Source organism: Gracilinanus agilis, chromosome 6 (assembly GCF_016433145.1).
Source record: "Gracilinanus agilis isolate LMUSP501 chromosome 6, AgileGrace, whole genome shotgun sequence".
Taxonomy (NCBI): domain Eukaryota; kingdom Metazoa; phylum Chordata; class Mammalia; order Didelphimorphia; family Didelphidae; genus Gracilinanus; species Gracilinanus agilis.
The window spans coordinates 39,151,515-39,178,293 of record NC_058135.1 but is presented as its reverse complement, the minus strand read 5'-3'; the positions used below and the strand labels follow the sequence as shown (position 1 = coordinate 39,178,293).

Below are 26,779 nucleotides of genomic sequence, written 5' to 3'. Positions count from 1 at the left end.
GGGAGCAGAAGAGAGAAGAAAGAAAGAGAGGAAGAGAGAAGAGAGAGAGGAAGAGAGAATAGGAGAAGAAAGAAAAAGAGAAAGAAAGGAAGAAATGAAGGAGGAAGGAAGGAACAAAAAGGAAGGAAGAAAGAAGGAAGGAAGGAAAGAAGGAAGGAAAGAAGAAGGAAGGAAGGAGAAGGAAGATGAAGAAAAATGAAGGAAGGAAGGAAGGACAGAGGAAAGATCAAGGGGATAGAGATGAGAAGAACATTCCAAGTATGAGGGAAGGGACAACCATTGAAGAGGCATAGTAGGGAAAATGAATAAGAAGAAGCTCTGTATTTGTAATTGTAGAGGACATAGAAATCAAGTGTAAGAAGAGACCAGGATGAGAGAGTCTTTAAATGCTAAACAGAAGATTTTATATTTGATCCTGGAGATAATTGAATGAGGTAAGGGTGAGGAGGGAGGTGACTTGGTCAGTTCTATACTTGAGGAAAAGAATTTTAAGCTTTCTTTGATTTAACAGGAGCTATCAAAGACAGACTTTTCTGCTGCATAGAAAGAACGAACCGAACCTATTTCTATTTCATTTGTTATTTTAGCCCTGATGATTTGTATTCTCTTTGGTTAAAAAGTTAGAGAGGAAAGAAGAACACTCTGAGAACTTTCATGTGGTTATCATTTCTGGGAAAAATATCTTGTCATCCATATGTTTGGCACATCTGTCTCAATGAGTTTGGGACTCTGTGAGGATATTTTTTGAAGAAAACAAAGTTGTTATTTTCAAAATATGGAAAAAAAAATCCAAGTCAACAAATGAAAAAAAATCATTGAAACATATTTAAGATACCATATCAGATATGAAGAGGGCTTAATCAAGCTGCAAGAATATGCATAGCCTTTGGGCTAGGCACCATGTAAACTGCTTCATGTGCTACTAAGTATTATTTTTATTTATTTGTTTGCTTGTTTGTTTGTTTATTCATTTAAAAACTCTTACCTTCCATTTTAGAATCAATCCTGTGTATTGGCTCTAAGGCAGAAGAGCTGTAAGGGCTAGACAGTGGGGGTTAAGTGACTTGCCCAGGGTCACACAGCTAGGAGGTGCCTGAGGCCAGATCTGAACCCAGGACCTCCTGTCTCTAGGCCTGGCTCTCAGTCCACTGAGCTAGTAAGATGCCTCCAAGAATTACTTTTAATAAGAGGGCATTATTTCATTATAATAGCCTAATTATAGCATAGTATAATATTTATATTTAATATCTAATAATAATTTAGTCATCTAGAACTAAAGAATCATAACACAATTAAAATGAATCAAAAATTTAAATGTTTTATGCTTTAAATAGATGAATAGGAAATGGATTGTTTTAATTAACCTTACTCTCTTTGATATTTCATTAATTCAGAATCATTTATTGAGTTACTCCTATGTGAAATAGACTGACTAGGCTACCTGTTGAGGTCACAGGAAGTCCATTTTTTCTAGTAAAGGAGTAACAGAATGAATAATGATGAAGAAATCCAAAGAAATAATCAGTTCATTCCGTCAGCTCAGGACTGTATAAAGGGATCTAGCTCAAGCTCAGGTAAGCAGAGCAGAAGCCAGCCCATGCTCTGTTCCCACGCAGCCAGAATTTGGACTGCTCTGATGAGCAACCTCTAGGAAAAGCCTGAAACCTGGGAGCATTCTTACCTGGTGCACCTGTCCATCAAGAGGAGGCCAGCAGCAGGAGCTCCAGAAGCTGAGGTCAGCCAGAAGAGTGTGGAAGGGAATGCAGCCAGGGCCTGGCACAAAGTCACCCACCAGAGACAGGCTGGAGATACGAGGAGAAGAACAAGACGTTGAATAGGGACTCCTTTTGCCCTGTGCTGTGCTTCGCTTGATGCCTGGCACAAAGTAAGACTTTATAAATGTTTATTGTCCAACTTACTAAACATAAGAAAGAAATAATATGATCAGGTGATGCCTGAGAGGTAAAGCCAGAGAAAAAGGGGACTTCATCCTATTTGGGCAGCTGGGGATGGGTGGGATGGATGGAGCGCTGGGCACAGCCTCAGACACTTGTGACCCTGGGCAAGTCACTTAACCCTGTTTGCTTCAATTTCCTCATCTGTAAAGGGAGCTGGAGAAAGAAGTAGCAAACCTCTCCAGGCTTTTTGCCAAGAAAACCTCAAATGGGGTCACAAAGAATCAGACCTGATTATGACTAAATAACTAGTAACTTTAGATGAAAGAAAATCTTGGGATGTGATATTTCAAAAGATGAAAGCAAGCAAGAATAACTTACCCTGTAAGCCTGAAAATAAGACTAAAAAATGAAAGAGGAGGGGGCAGCTGGGTAGCTCAGTGGATTGAGAGTCAGGCCTAGAGACAGGAGGTCCTAGGTTCAAATCTGGCCTCAGACACTTCCCAGCTGTGTGACCCTGGGCAAGTCACTTCACCCCCATTGCCTACCCTTACACTCTTCCACCTATGAGCCAATACACAGAAGTTAAGGGTTTAAAATAAAATAAAATAAAATTTAAAAAAATGAAAAGAGGAGCCTCATCTAAGAAGGCCATGGAGGTCCCAACATAAAGGTTGTTTGTCTCCCCCTAAAAGACAGGAAAACTGTCTGAGGCTTTGATGGTCCTGGGTCCTAAGCCTTGAGCAGTTTATGGGACTTTCCATGGGTGGCTACCCCACAAGGAGTCACTGCCCTTTGAGCCAATACCCTCTTCTATCTTGACAAAATTAGACAGTATTTAATTGAACCAGCATGGTATCCTTGCTGAATAATTTTTTTAAACTTTTACTTCCCATCTTAGACTCAACACTGTGTATTGGTTCCAGGATAGAAGAGCAGTAAGTAATTGAAGGCAATGGGGGTAGGGGAGGTGAAGTGATTTGTCCAGGATTACTCTACTAGGAAGAGTCTAAAATCAGATTTGAAGCCAGGACTTTCCATCTCTAGGCCTGGCTTTCAATCCACTGAGCCACCTAGTTGGCCCCCTGAACACTGCTTACACACCGTGGCTACATAAATCTATTTTTTTAAGCTGTTGGTTGGTGTACAAGTATTTCCTTTTAGAACTCCAAATGCCAATAGTGAATAGGACAGGATAAGAGTGTGGTTTGGGAGTGAAAGGGAGTAGAAATCGAGTGATATAGGGGAAATGGAAGCTCAGGTGGAAAGGTCACCCGTTAGGGAAGTCTGGCCCTCTTCAGCTGCCTCATGTGTGTCCTTACGATGGGACGGGTAGGCTTCCTATTTACTTGAAGGGCTTAGGTCAGTTGATGCTAAAGGACATTGGCAAGAAGGCTAGACATAACCTGGATATTGTCAGTGATGTGAGAAAGAGGACTATCAGCACGAGGAAAATGAAGGTAAATTGTCTCATCGCTCTCAACAACTAGAGACAGCTCTACAAAAGACAAAAAGAGATGGCTGATGGATTTAGTAACATCAAAAGAAAAAGCACAGTGCTTATAACCTCCAGGAGCAACCAAATGCGGACAGGATGTGTGAATTCCAATCCAGAAGATGAGAATGGAAATGAGGGTGAGATTTGGGAACTGAAAAACAGTGAGTGGTTTGTACTGGGAGCTATGAACGTTGCTTAGCACATCACTGCATTCTGTATCAGGATTTCTTCTGTAGAGAGGTTTGAAGTTGGGTGGGATTTTACCACCAAAAGAATTGAAAGTTGCATGAGAAATCTAAACAACTCCGGCAGATTGGTTATTGAAGGCATGTTCAGATGCACCCAATTTGAAGATTCTCTCCACAATAGCTTCATCAGCTTTGGGAGCTTACCAAAGCCTACTTCTGAAAGTCATTTGAAATCAGTTCCAGATTGCAGGTGCAGACTGGCCTTTGAATCGTCATAGTAGCTAATATTAGGGGCTCTGTAAACATGGACCCATAAAGTTGAGATCTTATTGCAGCTGGCCTTCTAATGAGAGTCTGAAGGGGGGGTGGTAAAATTTCTTAAAGAAATATGTTTACTAAACTGGATCCAGGTATCTTTTCCCTTGGCCTTATGACCTGTCAATGTGGGGAGAAAGTTGATCTTGCTTTCTGGCAACTGTGGGCCTCTTCCAAAGGTCTTTTGTCATATCACCAAAGAGAAATGAGCACTTCAACTAGTGAAGCTCAAGCCAGAAATGTGACAGCAGCAATTGTTTAGGCAAAAACAACTGCTGGTATAAATAAGAGCTTTAGGGATGGTGAGCAGGGCCTCCATGGAGTGATGACCTCTCTGGAGCTCTCCAGGTCCTGCTTTTCTAGCCCAGCTCACAGTCATCATCCAAGGAGATAATTCCTCTGGAGAAGGTTGAGCCAACTTCACCATGTGTCAACCAGGCTATCTCTGAGGGACAAGAGGCAGCTTCTGCCAGTTGACCACCATCTCTCCTTAGTGTCAAATGCAGATAGCCTAGGAGCTCATAAGATTTGGGAATGGCTTTTCCATCTGACTTGTAGTTGAAATGTTCCATGGGCTGTCATCCCTTTAGAATGTACGCTCTTTGAGAGCAGGGTCTGTCTTGTTCTTCTGTTTCTATCCCCAGTGCTTAGCCTAGTGCTTTGCATTTAGTAAATGCTTTTTTCATTGATTCATTCATTTACACATTCTCCTGAAGAGAGCTTTAGGACTGGCTTCTGAAAAATGAGACTGATAAGGAAGACTATAAAAATGTTAATAAAAATGTGCTGGAATCCAATACTGACTTATTTGGATTTAGGATGCTGTTGGACATTGATAGCCAGACTGCTCTCATATCATTTCACCCTCCAACAGGATCCCTGGGAAACTCCAATTTCCATGACTTTTTGGATATTGGTTCTTGTGCAGCATTTATACTCATCTCTATGACAGCTGTTTTGCATAGAGTCAAAACTTTGGAATTGCTTTAGATATCCTGTGTAGTTAACACCAAACAATACTGGGCTCCAGCAAGGGAGAAATCTATTTTTTTTCCCCTCTAGTGGGCCAAGAAACATGGGTCTCTAGTGAGGGTCTCATTCCAATGACCAAAGTCATACTACATAAAATTGCCATAAAATATTTTGTAGATTCTATAAAAATGGAATAAAATTCATTTGGAAAAGCAATATGTAAAGAATATTAAATGATGATGAAAACATATAGGGGGATGGAGTTTTTCATAATTAAAAATATTTATCACATATTTTATATATTATTATGTAAATATATTTAAAATTATTGTGATTATGTATATTATTTTAAAAATTTCCCCTGGTAAGCCTCCTTAATTCTCCTCTCTGAGAGTCATCTTATATAACAAAGAACATTTTTAAAGCAAAAGAATGAAGAAGAGAAAAAGCAAGAAATATTGAACAGCACATCAAAAATATATATGTAATGTTCTATGATTATGGACCTTTCATCTCTGCAAAGGTGTAGGGAGCTATCTTCTTATATTCCTTCTTTTGGGGCCATGTTTATTGTAGCTGAGTAACATTCCATTTTAATTGTTTTGTAGCTGTTTTTCTTTATTTATATTATCGTAGCCATCAAATATATTATTTTCTTGGCTTTGCTTATTTTACAGTTCATATAAGTCTTTCCATACTTCTGTATAGCATCATATTCACATCTCTTATAAGACATTAATATTCCATTACATTCATGTATAATAATTTGTTTAACCATTTACCAATTGATCTGCATGTACTTTGTTAGCATAAAAGTATTACTATATTTTATAGTATATGGGGACTTTCTTATTATTAATGAACTCCTTGAGTATGTGCCTGGGAGTGAAATCTCTGGGTCAGAAGACAGATATTTTAGTCACTTTATTTTTCCATAATTCTAAAGTATTTTCTAAAATGGCTGAACCAATTCACAGCTTAGCCAACAATGTATTAGTGTAACTATTTCCCCACAACCCCTCCAACCTTGATTATTTCCATCTTTAAACATCTTTGCCAGTTTTCCCATTCTAAGATGAAAGCTCAGCATTTTATTTTGATTCATTTTTTATTATTGTTTAGAGGATTTTTATATGCTTGTTAATATTTCACTATTTGTCTTTTGAGAACTGCTGGTTCATATACTTTGGTCACATATATTGAAGGGTGATTTGGGGGCATATATGTGTTATTGGTCTATTTGTCTTGGATATCAAACCCCCACTGAGAAATTATATACAAAGAGGTTTTTTTTTCCTCCATTTAACTGTACTTCTTTTTATTTTAGATTAATTAATTCTACCTGAACTTTTCAACTTCATATAATCAAAAAGTATCTATTTTATCTATTGCATTCCCTCTATTCATTATTTGGCTAAGAATATATCTCTGAGGGACTTATGGGAAAGAACGCTATCCACATCTAGAGAAAGAACTATGGAAACAGAAATGCAGAAGAAAAACATAGGATTGATCACGTAGTTTGATAGGGATATGATTGGAGTTCTGATGCTAAAGGATCGCTCTATTGTAGATATGAATAACACAAAAATAGGTTTTGAACAATGACATATGTATAACCCAGTGAAACTGCTTGTCAGCTTTGGGAGGGGGGAGGACAAAGCTGGGGGGGGGTGAAATCATGAATCATGTAACCATGGGAAAATATTCTAAATTTAAAAAGGGAAAAATGGAAAAAATATATATCTCCTGCCAATACTTGTGAAAGGTATAACATCTGCTTTTCTTCTAATTTTATAATAGTATGCTCCTTAATAACCATATTATTTATCCATGTTTAATTTATTGAGAGATATGATTAAAGGTGTTGGTCTAAAAATAATTTTTTAAACATTTATTAATATTTATATTTTAGAAAAGTTAACATGGTTACATGATTATGCCCTTACTTTCCCCTTCACTGCCCGACCTCCCCCCCTCCCCTGGCCGATATGCATTTCTGCTGGTTTTAACATGTGTCACTGATCAAGACCTATTTCCAAATTGTTGGTAGTTGCTGGTAGTTTTGAGTCCACATCCCCAATCATGTCCTCCTCAGCCCATGCATTCAAGCAGTTGATTTTCTTCTGTGTTTCCTCTCCTGCAGTTCTTCCTCTGAACGTGGGTAGCGTCTTTACCATAAATCCCTCAGAGCTGTCCTGTGTCATTGCATTGCTGCTGGTACAGAAGCCCATTACATTCTATTTTACCATAGTATATCAGTCTCTGTGTACAATGTTCTTCTGGCTCTGCTCCTTTCGCTCTGCATCACTTCCTGGAGGTCTTTCCAGTTCACACGGAATTCCTCTAGTTTATTATTCCTTTGAGCACAATAGTATTCCATCACAAGCATATACCATAATTTGTTCAGCCAATCCCCAATTGAAGGGCATCCCCTCCTTTTCCAGTTTTTTGCCACCACAAAAAGCACAGATATAAATATTTTCATGCAAGTCTGTTTATCTATCATCTCTTTGGGGTACAAACCCAACAATGGTATGGCTGGATCAAAGGGCAGGCATTCTTTTATAGCCCTTTAAGCATAGTTCCAAATTGCCAGCCAGAATGGTTGGATCAGTTCACAACTCCACCAGCAATGCATTAATGTCCCAATTTGGCCACATCCCCTCCAACATTCATTACTCTCCCCTTCTTTCATTTTAGCCAATCTGCTAGGTGTGAGGTGATACCTCAGAGTAGTCTTGATTTGCATTTCTCCAATTATTAGAGATTTAGAACACTTTCTCATGTGCTTATTGATAGTTTTGATTTCTTTATCTGAAAATTGCCTATTCATGTCTCTTGCCCGTTTATCAATTGGGGAATGGCTTGATTTTTTATACAATTGATTTAACTCCTTGTATATTTGAGTAATTAGACTCTTGTCAGAGTTTTTTGTTATGAAGATTTTTTCCCAATTTGTTGTTTCCCTTCTGATCTTGGCTACATTGTTTTGGTTTGTACAAAAGCTTTTTAGTTTTATATAATCAAAATAATTTATTTTACCTGTTGTAATTTTCTCTAACTCTTGGTGGGTTTTAAAATCTTTTCTTTCCCAGAGATCTGACAAGTATACTATTCTGTGTTCACTTAACTTATTTATAGTTTCCCTCTTTATATTCAAGTCATTCACCCATTCTGAATTTATCTTAGTGTAGGGTGTGAGATGTTGATCTAAACCTAATCTCTCCCATATTGTTTTCCAAATTTCCCAACAGTTTTTTTCAAATAGTGGATTTTTGTCCCAAAAATTGGGCTCTTTGGGTTTATCATATACTGTCTTACTGATGTCATTTACCCCAAGTCTATTCCACTGATCCTCCCTTCTATCTCTTAGCCAGTACCATATTGTTTTGATGACTGTTGCTTTATAGTATAGTTTAATATCTGGTACTGCTAGGCCCCCTTCCTTCACAATGTTTTTCATTATTTCCCTTGATATTCTTGATCTTTTGTTATTCCAAATGAAATTTGTTATAGTTTTTCCTAATTGAGTGAAAAAGTTTTTTGGTAATTTGATAGGTATGGTGCTAAATAGATAAATTAATTTGGGTAGAATGGTCATTTTTATTATGTTAGCTTGTCCTACCCATGAGCAATCAATGTTTTTCCAATTGTTTAGATGTAGTTTTAATTGTTTGGAAAGTGTTTTGTAGTTGTTTTCGTATAATTCCTGAGTTTGTTTTGGTAGATAGATTCCTAAGTATTTTATATTATCTAGGGTGATTTTAAATGGTGTTTCTCTTTCTACTTCTTGCTGCTGTGATGTGTTGGATTTATGTGCGTTTATTTTGTATCCTGCAACCTTGGTAAAGTTGTTGATTATTTCTACAAGCTTCCTAGTTGATTCTCTAGGATTTTTTAAGTATACCATCATATCATCTGCAAAGAGTGATAGTTTAGTCTCCTCGTTGCCTATTTTAATACCCTCAATTACTTTTTCTTTTCTAATTGCTACTGATAGTGTTTCTAGTGTAATGTTAAATAATAGAGGAGATAATGGGCATCCTTGTTTCACATCTGATCTTACTGGGAAGGCTTCTAATTTATCCCCATTGCATATGATGCTTGTTGATGGTTTTAGGTACATACTGCTTATTGTTTTTAGGAAAGGTCCTTCTATTCCTATACTTTCTAGTGTTTTCAATAGGAATGGTTGCTGTATTTTGTGAAAGGCTTTTTCAGCATCTATTGAGATAATCATGTAATTTTTGTTTGTTAGATTGTTGATATGGTTAATAATGTGGATGGTTTTCCTAATGTTGGACCAACCTTGCATTCCTGGTATAAATCCCACCTGATCATGGTGGATGATGCTCTTGATCACTTGCTGGAGTCTCTTTGCTAGTATTCTATTTAAGATTTTTGCATCTATGTTCATTAGGGAGATTGGTCTGTAGTTTTCTTTCTCTGTTTTTGATCTACCTGGCTTTGGAATCTGTACTATATTTGTGTCATAAAAGGAATTTGGTAGGGCTTCTTCTTTGCTTATTATATCAAATAATTTGTGTAGTATTGGGATTAGTTGTTCTTTCAATGTCTGATAGAATTCACTTGTGAATCCATCAGGCCCTGGCGATTTTTTCTTAGGGAGTTCTTTGATGGCTTGTTCAATTTCTTTTTCTGATATGGGATTATTTAGGTATTCTATTTCTTCTGCTGTTAATCTAGGCAATTTCTATTTTTGTAAATATTGATCCATATCTCTTAGATTGCTATATTTATTGCCATATAATTGGGCAAAATAGTTTTTAATGATTGCCTTAATTTCCCCTTCATTAGAGGTGAGGTCTCCCTTTTCATCTTTGATACTGTCAATTTGTTTTTCTTCTTTCCTTTTTCTTATTAAATTGACCAGTACTTTGTCTATTTTATCTGTTTTTTCAAAACACCAGCTTCTAGTCTTATTTATTAATTCAATAGTTCTTTTGCTTTCGATTTTATTAATTTCTCCATTGATTTTTAGTATTTCTAATTTAGTTTCCATCTGCGGATTTTTAGTTTGCTCGCTTTCTAATTTTTTAAGTTGCATGCCCAATTCATTAATCTCTGCCCTCCCCAATTTGTTAATATATGCACTCAAGGATATAAATTTCCCCCTGAGTACTGCCTTGGCTGCATCCCACAGAGTTTGGTAGGATGTCTCATCATTGTCATTCTCGTCAATGAAATTGTTGATTATTTCTATGATTTCTTCTTTGACTAGCTGGTTTTGGAGAATCATATTATTTAATTTCCAATTAGTTTTTGATTTGCCTGTCCAGGTGCCCTTACTAATTATTATTTTCATTGCATTGTGATCTGAGAAAGTTACATTTATTATTTCTGCTCTTTTGCATTTATTTGCAATGTTTCTATGCCCTATTACATGGTTAATCTTTGTGAATGTACCATGTGCAGCTGAAAAGAAGGTGTATTCCTTTTTGTCCCTATTTATTTTTCTCCACATATCTATTAAATCTAATTTTTCTAGGGCTTCCATCACCTCTCTTACCTCTTTCTTATTTATTTTTTGGTTTGATTTATCTAGATCTGACAGAGGAATATTTAGATCTCCCACTGGTATGGTTTTACTATCTATTTCCTTCTTGAACTCTACCAATTTCTCCATTACAAATCTGGATGCTATGCCATTTGGTGCATACATATTGAGCAATGTTATTTCCTCATTGTCTATACTGCCTTTTATCAGGATGTAATTACCTTCCCTGTCTTTTTTAATCATATCTATTTTTACTTTGGCTTTATCAGAAATCATGATTGCCACTCGTGCCTTTTTTTCCTCATTTGAAGCCCAAAAGATTTTGCTGAAGCCCTTTATTTTAAACTTGTGTGTATGTCCACCTGCTTCATATGTGTTTCTTGTAGACAACATATGGTAGGATTTTGATTTCTAATCCACTCTGCTTTTTGCTTCTGTTTAATGGGTGAGTTCATCCCATTCACATTCTGAGTTATAAATATCAGTTGTGTATTTGCCGACATCTTGGTGTCCTCCCCTAATTCTATCCCTCCTTCTTACACTATTTCCTTTTAAAGCAGTGGTTTGTTTTAAGCCAGTAACCCTTGTCCCCTCCCTTGATTTACTTCCCTTTTTACCCCCTCCCTTATTATTCTCCTCTTTTTATTTTTAAGGCCTGGTGAATTCCCCCCCCCCCTTCTTCTCCCCTCCCTTTTTTGACCTCCCCACTCCCCTGCTTCCCTTGGTTTATCCCTTCTGACTTTCTCAGTAGGGTTAGATAGAGTTTTCTATCCCAATGGATATAACTACTCTTCCCTCTCCGGGTTGATTATACTGAGAGTAAGGTGTAAATATTACCTCTTAATGCTCTCTTCCTCTCCTTCTTATAATAGTATTCATCCCTTCCCCTTCCCATGCCCTCTTTGTGTGTAATAGAATATCCTATTTTTCTTATTCCTTCAAGATTCTCTTGGTGTCCTCTACTATTCGCCCCCCTCTTTCCTTCCCACCCATATCATCTTAGACCATTTAGTATTCCAACTTCTCCCTATGAATAATTCTTCTAATTATTTATAATAGTGAATGCTATAATGGTGAACAAAGTTCACTACAGAGAATTACACATAACATTTCTTCACATAGGAGTTCCAATAATTAGATCTTATTGAAGCCCTTAAAGAGGTAAATTTAAAAAATATGAGTTTTCTTACTTTCCCTTCTGTTTCTTATTTACCTTTTCATGTTTCTCTTGATTTTTGTGGTTGGATATCGAACTTTCCATTTAGTCCTGGTCTTTTCTGTGCAAATGCTTGGAAATTTTCTATCTTGTTGAATGCCGAAACTTTCCCCTGGAAGAATATAGTCAGTTTTGATGGGTATGTGATCCTTGGTTGTAAACCCAGTTCTCTTGCCTTTCTGAATATCATATTCCAAGCCTTACGGTCTTTTAGTGTGGAGGCTGCCTGATTCTGTGTGATCCTGATTGGTGCTCCTTGATATCTGAATTGTCTCTTTCTGGTTTCTTGTAAAATTTTTTCTTTTACTTGGAAGCTCTTGAATTTGGCTATTATATTCCTGGGGGTTGTCTTTTCGGGGTCTAGTGTAGAGGGTGATCTATGGATCCTTTCAATGTCTATATTGCCCTCTTGTTGTAGAACTTCAGGGCAATTTTGCTGAATAATTTCTTCTAGTATGGAGTCCAAATTTCTATTAATTTCTGCTTTTTCAGGAAGACCAATGATTTTCAGATTGTCTCTTCTAGACCTGTTTCCTTTATCTGTCAGTTTCTCATTTAGATATTTCATGTTTCCTTCTATTTTATCAGTCTTTACACTTTGTTTTATTTGCTCTTGCTGTCTTGATAGATCATTGGCTTCTACTTGCCCAGTTCTTGTCTTTAGAGACTGGTTTTCTGCTATAAGCTTTTGATTTTCCTTTTCAGTTTGGTCTGACCTGTTTTCCAGCTGTTTGATTTTGGTCTCCAATTTGCTTATTAATTGTTTTGATTTGGAGGCATCTTTTTCTAATTGCCTGATTCTAGCCTTTAGAGACTGGTTTTCGGCTACAATCTTTTGGTTTTCCTTTTCAATCTGGTCATTTCTGGTCTTTGATTTACTTGCCTCACTTTCCAATTGTGAAATTCTGCCTTTTAAACTGTTATTTTCTTGCCAGATTTCTTCCATTTTTCTCATGATCTCAGATCTGAACTCTTCAAGACCTTGTGACCCATTTTCATTGTTTTGGGAAGGTTCGGATTGTTTGTTCTCCTCTACTGTTTCCTCTGTTGTCTGGATTTTTTCTGTGTAAAAGTTGTCAAGTATTAAAGGTTTTTTTCTTCTTCATCTTTCTCTTCTGGCTTTCCTGATGATTCTGGCTTGCCATTGTAAGCCGAGTTCCCTCTCAGCTTTATGCTCACGCCTACGATCTGTCTGTGCTCTTTAGACTCCTGAGATCTCAGGTCTAGTTGTTCTGGGACAAGCCTCCTGGTGGTCTCCTTGCTCATTCTTCTACCTGAAGCTCCTTTAACAGTCTCAGGGAGCTGCTTCCAGTCAAGCACCTCTCTGCACTGGGTCCCCACTCAAGGTCCGCTCCTGCACTCAGAATCAGCCCCTTTGTCCGTGCCTTATTCCTCGCTTTCATCCGCGCCTATGTCAGCCCCTTCGCCTGCACCTGGGCTCAGGGTCTGTGTTCAGAGTCCTTGATTTCTTTAGCCTTTTGGGGGGTCTTAAATCTTGCTGCTCCCAGGAACAAACCCTGGTGAGCTGCGAATGACTTAATGGATGCCCCAAACTTGCTCTGACTCGTGCGCTGGCTTTGGAGTTGTAGGTGGTGTGGGGTGTGGGGGAGGGGGTTGCTCTGCTTGTGTTTTCGTGAGAGCTGTTTCACCCCTTTATAGCATGGAAATGCCCCGATTCCATGTACCTTCGATGCTGCACCCTGTTGTGGGGTCCCTTCTTTCCTCTGGATTTGTTTTTATGCCTTCATGAGGATTCCTATATGCGTGGGTTAGGAGAGGTCCAGCAGTTACTTTTTACTCTGCCGCCATCTTAACCCCACCTGGTCTAAACCTAATTTTAAGAAGCCTACTTTTCAGTTTCTAGTTCTTATAAAATAGTAAGTTTTCTCCTAAGTAATTTATATTTGGGGGCTTGTTATATGATTTTATTGATTTCATTATTTGATTCTTCCTTATCTAGATTTATTCCATTGATGTATTTCTATATTTAAAAAAACTGGTACAAAATGGTTTAGCTTTATTTCTGCTTTATATTATGGATTGAGGCCTGAAAGTACTATCTGTTTCATTCTTTCTTCATGTTTTATGTTTCTATGTACTCTAGATGTTCTTTTCTTCCACACATATATACAAATATATATACAAATAAACATGTATATATATATTTTTATATATATATACACAAATCCGTTCCTTCCTGTGGTTTCTGGTAAGTGAAGAAATATTTTTTTAAAGTATAATTTACTTTCCTTTGACTTTAAAATCTTCAAATTTTTGTTTGTTGTTTATTGTTGTTTGAAGTTTATAGCACAATTTATATATTTTGAAGTCTGTCAGGCTCCTTGGAACTGGTGGTTTTTGTTTTATATATTCATAAAGTTTGTGCCCTTTTTTGGCATAACTTTTTGCATTATGGTGTTCAGACTTTCTGACATTTAAAAAACCTCTTATCTTCTTAGCATTGATACTAAGTATTGGTTCTAAGGCAGAGTTGTAAAGGCTAGGCAATTGGGGTCAAGTGACTTTCCCAGGGTCACTTAGCTAGGAAGTATCCGTCTTCTTTAGACTACCCCTACAAGAAGCAAGGTTGGACCTAAAGGTCATTCCCATTGAAAGAGGATCCCTTCCTCAATAGAAACACTGGCATCATTTGGAAATGCAATGGTGTGAACTCTGGACAATAAAATGCCAAAGCTTTAACAACATGGCGGTCTCTCCACCAGGAGACAGCTTGATGTTGGTGGTGCCTGGGAGAAATGCTTCTTATGAATTGGTGGAGATGTGTGGTCTCTGTCCACCTTGATTACTGCTAGTATAAATGGATATATAGGTACCTTACTGTGTCACTGGATTGGTCTGTCCAATCACCTCTGCCTCTGCAAGACTAATAAACCATTATGATGATCAGCATTATGATGATCAGCCCCCTTTCTTGGCAGAATCTGAACCCAGTGTGGCTAGTTTTAGGTAGCTTAGGACACAAACCAGGGGTTGTTAGAGACGGGCTGGTAAATCCCCTAAGGATCTGGACTCACTCCAGGAGGAAATCCACGAGTGTTAGACAACACTTTTCCCATCAGACAAGTGCATCTGAATAACTAATAGTCGTTGCAGAAAGCAAAATTGAGGTTTTAGTCTTCCATACTGTTTTTCTTAGCCTTGTCATTCTACTCAGTAAGCTTCAGTGGCTCAAGGCTAAAATACTTTCCTCTGTTGGACTTTTAAAACCCTTTACACTATGGTTCCAACTGATCTCTCCAACCCTACTGGGTATCACTCCCTTCCCCACACAGTTCACTTCTGCCAAACTAACCTTCTTCCTATACTTCCCACCTGGTCCTTCATCTTTCGTCTTTGTGCTTTCCCATTAGCTGACATTTGTGTCTGGAATGCACTTTCTCTTTACCTCTTACTTGTTCATGCTTACTTCCTTCAAGCACCAACATAAATAAGAAGCCTTTTGGGATCTTCTCAATTGCTAGTGGTTTCTCTCCAAACAATCTTGTGTTTATTTTGTCATTATCTGTTACATACTTACATGTGATTTTGTCTCCCCAGGGAAGATGCAAACTCCTTAAGAGACTTTTACTTTGATTTGATTTCCCAGTGCTTGGCACCTGGTGGAACCATAGTAAATGCTTGTTGATTGGTTGTGGCTCTCCTTACTTTTTCTTCAGTTCTAAGCACTACATGCTCCATCTTTGGGCCTCCTGAATTTCTTCTAGAAGAATGGGGTTGAGGAATTTCCATCTTCCCAACAAATGTTTCCTCTCTCCATAGCTGCTGTCTCTGACTTTGAAGGTAGAAGTGGGAAAGTATAAGGGCAGGTCTTCAGTCATTTCTTGGTAGAGCTCCCTTGTATCTCAATTTTGATCCCTTAAAGATTGATGAAGCTTCTTCCACAATAATCTGAACTAATTGAATCATCACACCCCACCCCTCCCAGACATCATTCCAAGGGGAGTATTCACAATTATCAAGAAATCATAAAGGTTAAACAAGGGCTTCAATCTATGTCCTCATCATCCATTAAACATTCCTAATCCACTCCATATACTAAATGCTCATCTCTCCACATTTAATTGTGATTTTTACTCAGTTATTTAATTTTACTATAAGAATATTTTTAATTTAATATTTTTTCTATCATATAGTATATACAAACACACACACATGCATTGCACATCTTTGCTTTCTCTCTCTGCTTCCCTTCTCTCTTCTACTATTCTGCAAGGGAACACTTGAAAAATCCAAGGTTTTTTGTTTTTTTCAAAGTTTGAAAATCAACATATTGAAGGTTTGCTTAAAAAATGGAAACAGCTGAGATATGAACATCTGCATTTAATTCTGGGATTTAGCCACCTCCTTTCTGGCTCTTTGCCTGTGCCGTTCTGCCATCTCTCATTGATATTCAACTGCATTTAAAAGAATGACAGGATGAACTTTATATTGGGCAACAGAGAGAATTCTATTCTTGCGGATGTTCTTGAATTGTTCACTAACAATAGACAGAACATGAGTAAGATCAGAAACATGAAGGCACAATTGAAGGATGTGACTTTTATTTGTATGAAATAGAATCAAATGAAATAGAAAATCTGGCTATTTTCTAATATTATTCTTTGCTTCCCAGCATAGAAACCTCCTTATAACAGCAACAAAAATTAAAGTTGAAAGAAAGTAGAGATATTTGTTATCATAGGTTCGTCCTATATTGAATTGTCCATGAAAGTCAATTGGTCAAACTCTTTCTTATTTATAAGAAAGTTGCAAGTCTGATTTTTTTCTTTATTTTAGTTTGCTCTCGTTATTTCAATTCAATTTAATATATGAAATAGTTGCTGATTACTATCCTACTGGCACAAACAATCAGAATACTGCAGAATTCTACTGCATACTCACTTGGAAGTTGGGTAAGCTCTGCCTCCCAATTCCAGAGATAATTCACCAGTATTCAGTATGTTAAATCTTCAGACTAGAGCTATGGTGGAGGTTAGGATTCATCCCCTTTCCTCCTCCTGAATTGCTAGTAGCTGTTTTTCTTTGATGAGGGCATTTGGGTCAATCTCCTGTGCAGCTTTTTCTAATTTCCATAGTGTGTCAGAAAAATAATTTGGCACACTAATTCCTAGAACTTGCCTCCTGAGATAGTTGTGATTCCTGTTGGCATCTTCTTTGTCCTTTGGAGTTTCAAATATTTTATGTAGGCTATTTTAGCTCCAATGGGAATTTTACCTTCTCACGCTGACATTTTTTTCCCGTCCAAATGAAGCTTTTTTTTTTTTTTTTTGAGTCACAGATCATTTTATTTCTTTCCTGGTTGTATTCTGGAATGGTTTTCCAGGCAATATTTCCGAGAATCTTTAGCTATATTAAAAATTTTTTGGAGGTATAATGAGCTTACCTAGACTAGTTTGACTTTATTCCCTAACCGATGCTAGCATGAAAATACTGTTAGATTTGCCTATTCCTGAATCTAATTGCTGTGCTTATGTATCTCTAAGCAAGTTAGAAATGCTGCAGTATGCTCAGTCACTTATTACAGGACATTTCATGAACGCTCATTGATACGATTTGAGTTGATGACTGTTGCTTTGGTATGGTACTGCTTACATACAACAAAATCTCATAAAGCAGTGTTGCTGTGATCTTGTCTAGTTATTGTGTGAACTGATATCTCTGCTTTGATATTAGCACGTCTCTCTAAATAAAATGTGAACCAAGTTCCCTCCATATACACACGTGTACATGTACATATAAATGGACAGTAACATTCACCTGCTTCATATCCACTTATTATACACACATACATGCAGTTTCTTTCACACTTAACCTAACCACATTCCTTACTTTTCATTTGCAAATTTAAAAAAGCCAGTCCAAAGCTCTAGAGGCATTCATGCATGCATAGATATGTATATTTGCATATACACACATACATGCACAAATGGATATAGATGCATACAGAAATAAATATAGTATATCATAGATTCCCTATATTCTATGGTAATTATAGCTCTCACTCGGGATTTAAGGTAAGACAAAGACTGTACCCAGTGGAACGATATTGCTGTAGAAGTAGATATAGAACAGATCTGGCCACTGGAGCAGGGCAATATCGGCATTAGAGGCCTGGCAGCCTCAGAAGGGGGAGCTACCTTGTGACCAAGGTATGGGCTTGGTGACACACATTTTCCATTTTCTGCATGAGCCATTTTAGTCCATAACTTTGTTTTCAACTCTGTCCTCGGGCTAAGTTAAGCATACTTGTGGGGGCCCCTGAGCCAGTGTTAGGGGTGTAAATTTACAGAGTATCTTGAACATGGGGGTAACTACTCCCTGTGGGATGTGCTCAATAAGTTGGGGGTGGGTTTCTCGAAACTCTCCTTAGTAAATGCAAGAAAATGATGACCTTGGTGATTAGGCTTATTTGTTCCTGGCCCTTTTTCACATTCATTTGCACAACACACAAAATAATTTGGGGGTGGGGGTGGCAAGCCCTGAAGGCTCTTGGCAATTTGTTGTAAAGGTAGCCTCTCATGGAGGCTTCCTTGGCATATTTTACTCATATTGGAGATTTCTGACTCTTCCAACCAACAGATTTTGGAAACCATGCTCACAATGAACAGGAAGCAGAGGTTAAAATGGGGAGGGAAGGCAATAAGCATTTTTATAAAACCTGCTATGTACCCAGCACTGTGCTAAGCACGTTACAAACATGATCTCATCTGATCCTCACAAGAATCTTGTGAGGTAGGTACTGCTATTATCCCAACTTTACAATTGAGGAAACTGAGTCAAACAGAAGTGAGGCAATTTACCCAGTTACATACCTTGAGGCTCGGGCCAGATTTGAACTCGGCTTTACCCAACTCCAGGCTTCATGATCTCTCTCCACTTGGGCCACTAGCTGCTTCTGCAGAGGTGAACTGTTTGGTATCTGGGCGTGTCTCCCGAGTTTTATTTTAAATCCTTACCTTCTGTCTTAGAATTGATATTGGGTATTGGTCCAAGGCCTTTTTGTCCTGAGTCACATAGCTGGGAAGTGTCTAGGGCCAGATTTGAACCCAGACTCTTGCCTTTCTGAAAGTTACAGCTTAAGCCCTGGACATAAGCAGCTGCTTATGTCCAGGGCAAGTTCTTACTTTCTTTTCTGGGTATACCTGACCCTGATGATCAGCAGGAATAATGCAACCAACAAAGCAAAGCCAAGAAAAATCATGAGGGAGTGCTGCCCAGCCATCTCTGTGCCACTGGCTGTGCTCCTCTCAAGGATGTGAGACTCCTGGGTAGCGAGTCCACCAGCAGCAGCATGATGGCATCACTAGAAGGCCTCGATGGTTGTCCTAGCACAACGGGGAGGCGACGTGTTCAGCCATGCATGTGTTAGGTGCGTGCTTCTCCTCAGGTATATCCTGGCCACATAAGCAATCATTGGATCAACAGGCAACTGATACTGTGTACCATATATTGTGCTAGGTATTGAGATATACAGGCAAAAAGCACAGGAGCTGGCAAGGCACCAATACGGCATGCTCCCATGGAAGTAGAGAGATGTACACAAAATGAATACACAGTGATTTCCAAGGTGCAGAACTAGTATTGTGGCAAGACCTTTTGAATATTTGAACTGAGTCTTGAGTGGAGCTAAGGGGTTCCATGAGGCAGAGCTAGGGAGGAAGGGCATCCTGGGCACATAGGGGAGATTATGTGAAAGCACAGGAGCCCTTTGGCTGCACTGGAGAGTGTGGGGGAAAGTAATACATTATCAGCAAGGAAAGGTAAGCAGAGGCGTTTATACTTATCCTAGAGGCAATAGGGAGGTATCTTTGCTGGCAGATTTCTGATTTAGGGTGATCATTTTGGCAGCGAGCTATAAGCAGGACAGACCAGAGAAGGGAGAGCCTGGCTACAGGGAGTTGAATTAGAAGGCTACTGCAATGAACTAGAAGAGAAGTGATGAGAGCCGGAACAAAGGTGGTCATGATTGAAAACCAGAGAAATCAACAGACATAAGATTGTAGAGGGAGAACGTTCCCTGATTGTAGCTGTGTCTTCTCTTCTCTTTGATGGTGAGTATACTTGTGGGAAAGTATCTCCCAGGTCACACCTATGCTTTAGAATTATAAAGCTTGTAACCCAAAAACAAGTCAACAAATGTTTATTAGGTACTAGGTAAGTTCTGGGGATATAACTAGAAGCAAAAAGAGACAGTCTCTGCCCTTTAGGATCTGACATTCTAATAGGAAGATAATAGATAAAAAGGATGCTTAAAAGGAGTTGGGGAAGTGGGGTACCTCCAACATGTACAGGGACGTGTGGAAGAAAGGTATCTGGAGAGCAGGTCTGGGGCCCAGAGAGAAATGAAGGCATGAACATGACTAGCTTGGGGTTCTGGGTCCTTGCTTACAATGGAAACTTCTGGAGGCAACTGAAAGGATCATTCAGCATAAGAAGGCTGCTGGAGTATGGTGGAGAAAGGAGTTTAGAGGTCCCCTTCCTTAAAATGGAGGTTCTTGGAAATACTGACCATTCAAATGAAATACTTGTATGGAGGATAAATGGAAGGAGAAATTTGAGCTAGGGAAAATAATCATGAGGCTAACTAGGGAAAATGTTTTGTTGCTATTTTGTTTGTATATTTTATTTGCCTTGCTTTGAACTAATTTTACCTTTTGGCTGACTATAGAAAAAGTTAATATTGGTAGGAGGATTGTGAGTTATGGTTTTGGGTGAATGTGAAATCAAGAAGCCTTGTCTGGAAGATATACCATGCAAGCTGGGGTGTGGGTGCCCCCAGGTACTACATATAGATGAATAATGCAGGGTTGTTACTCTAAAAGAGCTTATTAGATTTGGGGTACATGAATGCAAATAACTAAAATAGTCTTGCAGAAAATAAAGTGAATGCAAAAAATGTATGGGAGACATATTTGGGAAACAGGGAGTAGAGAGTATATTTAAGTTGAGAACTAGGAGGTACATTTTTAAGAAACAGAGGGACAGGCGAGCACAGGCAGGAAAAGGTAGAGTATGTTATATATACATTAAGGAAGAGAAGGGGATAGAATAGATAAAGCATTTAACTTGTAGCCAAGAAGGCCCCGAGTTCAAACCTTGTCTAATAAATAGACTAACCTTGTGATCCAGGGCAATACATGCATCTCAGCTTCCCAATCTGCAACACGAAGGGTTTGGATTTGATGGCCTCTACAATGCCTTTTTAGGAAATCTATGACCCTATGAATAGGAAAGAGTCCAATTTGGCTGTAATATAGAGTACATAAAAAGTACATTGAGTCTGCAAAGACAGGCTGGGGCCAGATGATGAAGAATCTTAAATGTCCTGTTAGAGGGACACATCAGACTGCTTCAGGTGCTATTTAGACAGAATCTGTTGCGAAGGAAGATTTTATAGTAATTCATAGTTTAAAGTTACACTGTTTAAAGGTTGCTGTTCTTCTTTTGTTTTTGAAGACCAATGACATCATGAGGTGATGTCTTGACTTATACGAGTCTGTGAGGCAGAGCTGCACAAAGTCATCGAAGTCCAGTGGTGAGACAAAAGTCAGGACAACTATGGATAGCTTGGCATGCATGGATGATGGTGTCTTCAGTGTCTGATAAAGCTCTATGGGCTCTACAGTGTCTGCTTCCACTGCCTTCATGGTCTGTTGGAAGAAACTGTCCACGTGGGCTGGAGGGAGTCTTCGTGCGCTTGGAGTGGACGTCTACTCTAACTCACCGATAGGTTTGAAAGCTTGTCAGCTACCCTGTCAACCTGAGATCTCCAGCTTCTTGGAGCCACAGGGGAGAGTTGGGTGAAAGGTGAACACCAAAGGTGGAAGAGCAGCCCTGAAAAGCTTTCAGCAAGCCCTCCTACCAGAAGTACTAGTCCTCCTGGAACACTCCATACACTTTCCAGGAAAACTTTCAGTCAAAAGCTTTCAGCACTTTGAAGCATCAAATGGGAGGGACCAAATAAAAAAAATACTGTTAAGTGGGGCTAAGGTATTAGAATTAATCTTGGAAGCTTTATTTTAGTATTAAAATATAAAGTATTTCAACCTTACCATTAAATAATTCTACAAAAACTTCCGAGTTTTAAATTTTGTCCTTCATAGTACATTTTCAGCATCCCATGATTAATTCCAGGAATGATAATTACAGATAAATATATGTGTATTATAGTCTCTTACTCTAAAATGACACAATTGTCAAAAACAGTATTTGAGTGAAATATATGATCACATGCTGTGCTGGTTTTGGACTAACAAATATTATTTTGAGAAAGGAACTCTTAGACCCTTGGCAAGCCACTTAACCCCAATTGCTCAGAACCCTTACCATTCTTCTGTCTTGGAACCAATACTTAGTGTTCTTTTATTTTTTTTAACCATTACTTTCAATCTTAGAATCAATACTGGATATTGGTTCCAAGGCAAAAGAGTGTTAAGAGCTAGATAATGAGGCCTAAGTGACTTTCCCAAGGTCACATAGTTAGGAAGTTTCTAAGGCCTCCCATCTCTAGGCCTGGTTTTCAAACCACTGAGCCAACCATTTGTTCCCCTTAGTATTGATTCTAAAACAGAAGGTAAGGGTTTAAAAAATAAATAAAAGGAGCCTTTAGCTAGATGAGGATGATCAGTTCTTTTTGATAATGTTCTCTTTAAAAAAAAAACAAAAACAACACAACCCTTATCTTCTGTCAAAATCAACACTAAGTATCAGTTCCAAGGCAGGGGAGTGGAAAGGGTGGAAAGTTGGTAGGTGGTTCTCTTATAAAGACTTGGGCCTAGAGCATTTCTAATCTTTTCACTTTTCCAATGGCCCTCTCCCTCCACTCTGGGCCACAACAGGATAGCACAGGTAATCCGCTATGTTCCAGTGTTGTGTTTTCACATCTCTGTGAGGAAATCTAAGGTGTCACTTATTTACAAAGTCAATCACAAAGCTTGTTTTGTCACCTGTTAGGCTTGGGTCACCTCAAGCTCTAAACTGTTTTCACTCTCAGTACCTATTCCCAAACTTCCCTTATTTCATTCCTTTCAAGTAAGTTAACAAGATTCTTTGTTAGGACACCACCCTTCTTTGCTAATCTACCCTTTAACCCAAGTTGTTTCCTTTAGCACCATTTTAATTTTTACCTATATGGATTCAGGTTTACCACTCAGTTTAAGCTATCTAGCTATCCCTCTGGGCATTTGAACCTTTACTCTGATCACGTCTCCTTCATTCCTGCATGTGTTATTCTTCTGTTCTGAGATGGCCCACAGCATCATGCCCATCTAGCTCTTCTGCACTAAACTTTTCTCCTGGATCACCTACCTTTTGCTTTTTTTCCCCCCCTTCCTGAATCATCAGCATCTCAAAAATGTAACAGGTTCTTTTACAGCTTTCCTCTTTAGCATTCCTAACTGGAATGGAGTCCCATCTGCCAGTCACAATATCAAGTTTTAAAAATTAGTTTCATAATCACAACCCGAGATGTTATAGGCTCTCGAAGGGACCCTAGAGGTTAATTATGTCAATGCCTTCTTTTTACAGATAAAGAAACAACAACTCAGAGCTTAAACAATTTCCTCAGGGTCACACAGGCAGAATCATCCTAGTACTATTCTTTTCCATAGAGAATTAAGTGACTTAATGCCCCATATTTACATTATTTAATTCAAGAATGTATAAAGCTTTATCTTCACAAATTATAGTAGACCTTGTATCACCCAAGGATGTTATTAATCTCATCTCTCCGTCATGTTTTTTTCTTTGTGGAATAATGTTGAATTTCACTCATTTTTTGTCACTAACAGAAATTCTTATTTGTACATGCTACCTAAAATCCCAGGCTTAGAAATGACACAAATTATTACCCATGTTTTTACCCATGCGAGCTGCTTTATTCAATATGGCTTCCATGTTCATAGTCCATAGTTCAAAAGGACTTTTGAAGTTGTAATGAAAAATCTAAAATCAGGTCAAAAAAAGTTACCCTTGTATATTCATCAAAGGCAATCAAGATAAAGGTCTCTTCAAATGCCTTTATTTGCCTCATAGCTACAAGTCCTGTGATTTAAACTTATTGTGAGGAAACAGAAAGTGACCTAATATGTTGATGTTTAAGTCTTTCTTCGGGAAACATGGTCATAGATGACAACTTGTAGGTAGAGGTCTGTTTGGATAGGAGTTCTAGTAGAGTTATCGCCTGGGTGAACCTGAAACACAAGTCATACACATCATGAGCATTAAAAGTTTTTCTTCACATCTTACTGTTAAATCTTAGAGAAATCAACAATTTGTGGACTTAGAGATTACTTTCCTTTAGAAACTTTTTGGCTAGGAGGATACAATGGTGAGGTAATGAAACATGATTTCGTGATAGCCTTGGGATATTTCTTAGGAAAAGGCAGGTAAGAATTTTTCTAAGACTAGAAAAAATTAGATACTTTTTGTCATAGAGATGAAAATTATATGTTTTGCTATTTTCCTTTTTTTTTGCTTTTGCTGTGAGGATGAAAGATTAGGAAAACCAGGAGTTGGTAATTAGAGAAAAATATTAATTTTTCTCTTGTGCTGGGTTGAGATGAAAAAAGATACTGGAAGAGTACTGAGAGATAGTCAAGTAAGAAAAATAATATCCTTAGTTAGATACTACTCTCAGACAAAGCATGCCTATTATAGTTTCAAATACAAGATTAAGTGAATTAAGACAATTAATGCAATCTTGTGGCTTTAAATTCTATGTGTTGAAACTACCATTAAAAATGAACAAAACAAAATGATTGCCACTCCATAAAAGAACCTAACATCCTAAGTGCTAAAACTTTCACATCTAAAGTTATAAAAGTGACAGCAAATTGTTATTCAGTCATTCATTCAACTCTGTCTAATTCTTCATGATCCTGTGGACTATACTGTCCATGGTGTTTTCTTGGCAAAGTCACTGGAGTGGTTTGCCATTTCCTTCTTCAGCAAATTAAGGAAAGCAGAGGTTAAGTGTCTTGCCCAGGGTCACACAAATAGTAGGGGTGTGAGGCTAGATTTGAACTTGGGTGTTTCTGATTTTAGCCACAGTGCTCTATCCATTTGAGGCATGTAGTAACCCCTTAAGCAAATAGTACTTTTAGTTGGAAATATTAAGGACATGATGTGGAATGCTGCTGAGGCATCATCATTTAGAATGGGGGATCTTAAAATTTTTTTTCTTATCATGGATCCTTTTGACATCCTGCTGAGTGAAGCCTCTGGACCCCTTCTCAGAAAGATGTTTTTAAAGAGAAACCAATAACAAGAAAAACCAATTGCGCTGAAATATCATTATCAAAATATAAAAATAAAATTGTGATATAGTAATATGTCTAGCAGCAGGTCAAATAACTATTAATTTCTTTTTTCTTTTAATTTTTTTTAAACCCTTACCTTCCATCTTAGAATCAATATTGTGTATTGGTTCCAAGGCAGAAGAGTGGTAAGGGCTAGGCAATAGGGGTCAAGTGACTTGCCCAGGATCACCCAGCTAGGAAGTGTCTGAGGCCAGATTTGAACCTAGTAAATAGTAATTTCAAGGAGTGATGAATGTTTAATTCGACATATCACAAAGACTGGAATATGATATGAAAATATCTGTGATATCATTGTGATAGTCACAGGCACTGCTTCTACTACAGTTTGTTGCCTATAGTAATAACTGAAAAAATGCTAACTTTTAGCTGGAGGTTTAGTGAAAATAAATCTGTAATACAAGATACACATTTTTCTCATCAAAGTTCATGGGCCCCCTCAAATCTATCACCTTGAGGGGTCTGTGGAACTCATGTTATGAACTATTAATTGAGATATTCACAAGCATAAATTTACATGTGATACTGTCCTAGGCATAGTATGGATGGAATTAGTCTTTGCCTTCTAAAATTTTAAAATTTGAGATGGCCACACACAAAGGGAATACATCAATTAAACAAAGACAAATAAACCATTTATCCACAGTCAATTGTGAGAGCCTTTCTTTGTCCCTGGACTGCCTTGAGATCTTTTATTTTCTTCTACTTTTACTGTTGAAGTTGAGTGGATTTTGTGATCAGTCATAGTATGCATGAAGGCCAGAAAAATAATGAACTCTACCTCATGTGTTTTGGTCTTTGCTTTTTTTGTGGAGTTCACATACCTGTTGGGTTATATTTTGTAGAGTCACTTTTATTGAAGAAAACAGTATCATTTTTTGTTTTGCTTGTTTACATTTAGAAACATAAAGATACCATATTTCCTCCACAAAGCTAAACTTACATATACTTGTGCAAGTATTGACACCTATGTAGAATTATATATTCACATTTATTTTTTCCTTTGGTGTATGCCAATATATAATATATAACTAGAATGGGGGGCAGTGAAGGAGTACCATTATATTTTTAAAAGATATACTTTATGGTGAAATGCAGATACCAAATAGGGACGGAGAAGTTAGTTTAAGAACACTTTGGGAAATACCCAAAAGGATTCAATTTCATGATTGGTATAAACCACAGTTGATCTGGAGATAAAACACAGATGAGAAGGGAGTTTAGGAGACAGATTACAAACCTGGACTGGAATCATGAGATAGTAATACTCCAGAAACATTGGTGACAGTAGTTTACTTCTGCCTACATTTCTTTTTTCAACAATAAAGTGTGGAAATTTGCAAAAGTAGGAAATTGTGGTGTAATGGATGCAAAGTATTCTCAAGGAAACCTTCATAAGGTAGGTAGTGCACTGAAAACATTTTGGTTGGTGTGAAGAAATGAGTACTACCATTCTCCATTCAAAAATAGAAACCCTAAGGTGAGACTTGTAAAGAAACCTCCAGCAGAGGATCAAGCAAGAGGGCCCACCAGGGGGCTTGACCTTGGAAAAAACCAGAACTCAGACCTCAGGAGCCAATAGATCACCAACAGACACTGAGTGCGAGGATAAAGCTGAGAAGCTGCTGGGCTAATGATGGCTACTCAGCATCAGGAAGTTCAGAAGAGAGAGAGAAAGAATAATAACAAAAAGAAGAAGTCTTTAACACTTGACAGCTTTTACACAGAGAAAATCCAGACAACCGAGCAAACAGAGGAGGAGAACAAACAAGCATCCGGACCCTCCTCAAATAAGGAAAACTCCTCACAAGCTATGGAAGAGTTCAAAACTGAGATT

General features: G+C 38.0%; 1 protein-coding gene across 1 annotated transcript in view; it reads right to left on the bottom strand.

Annotated features, from left to right (window-relative positions):
- Positions 1–23,721: 23,721 nt before the first annotated feature.
- The window catches only part of CFAP299 (cilia and flagella associated protein 299), a 575,450-nt gene continuing 572,392 nt past the window's right edge, over positions 23,722–26,779 (bottom strand). The window contains exon 6 of the mRNA XM_044681327.1: positions 23,722–23,817. Coding sequence (XP_044537262.1) covers positions 23,722–23,817 — 96 coding nt within the window. The remainder of the gene's footprint in view (positions 23,818–26,779) is intronic.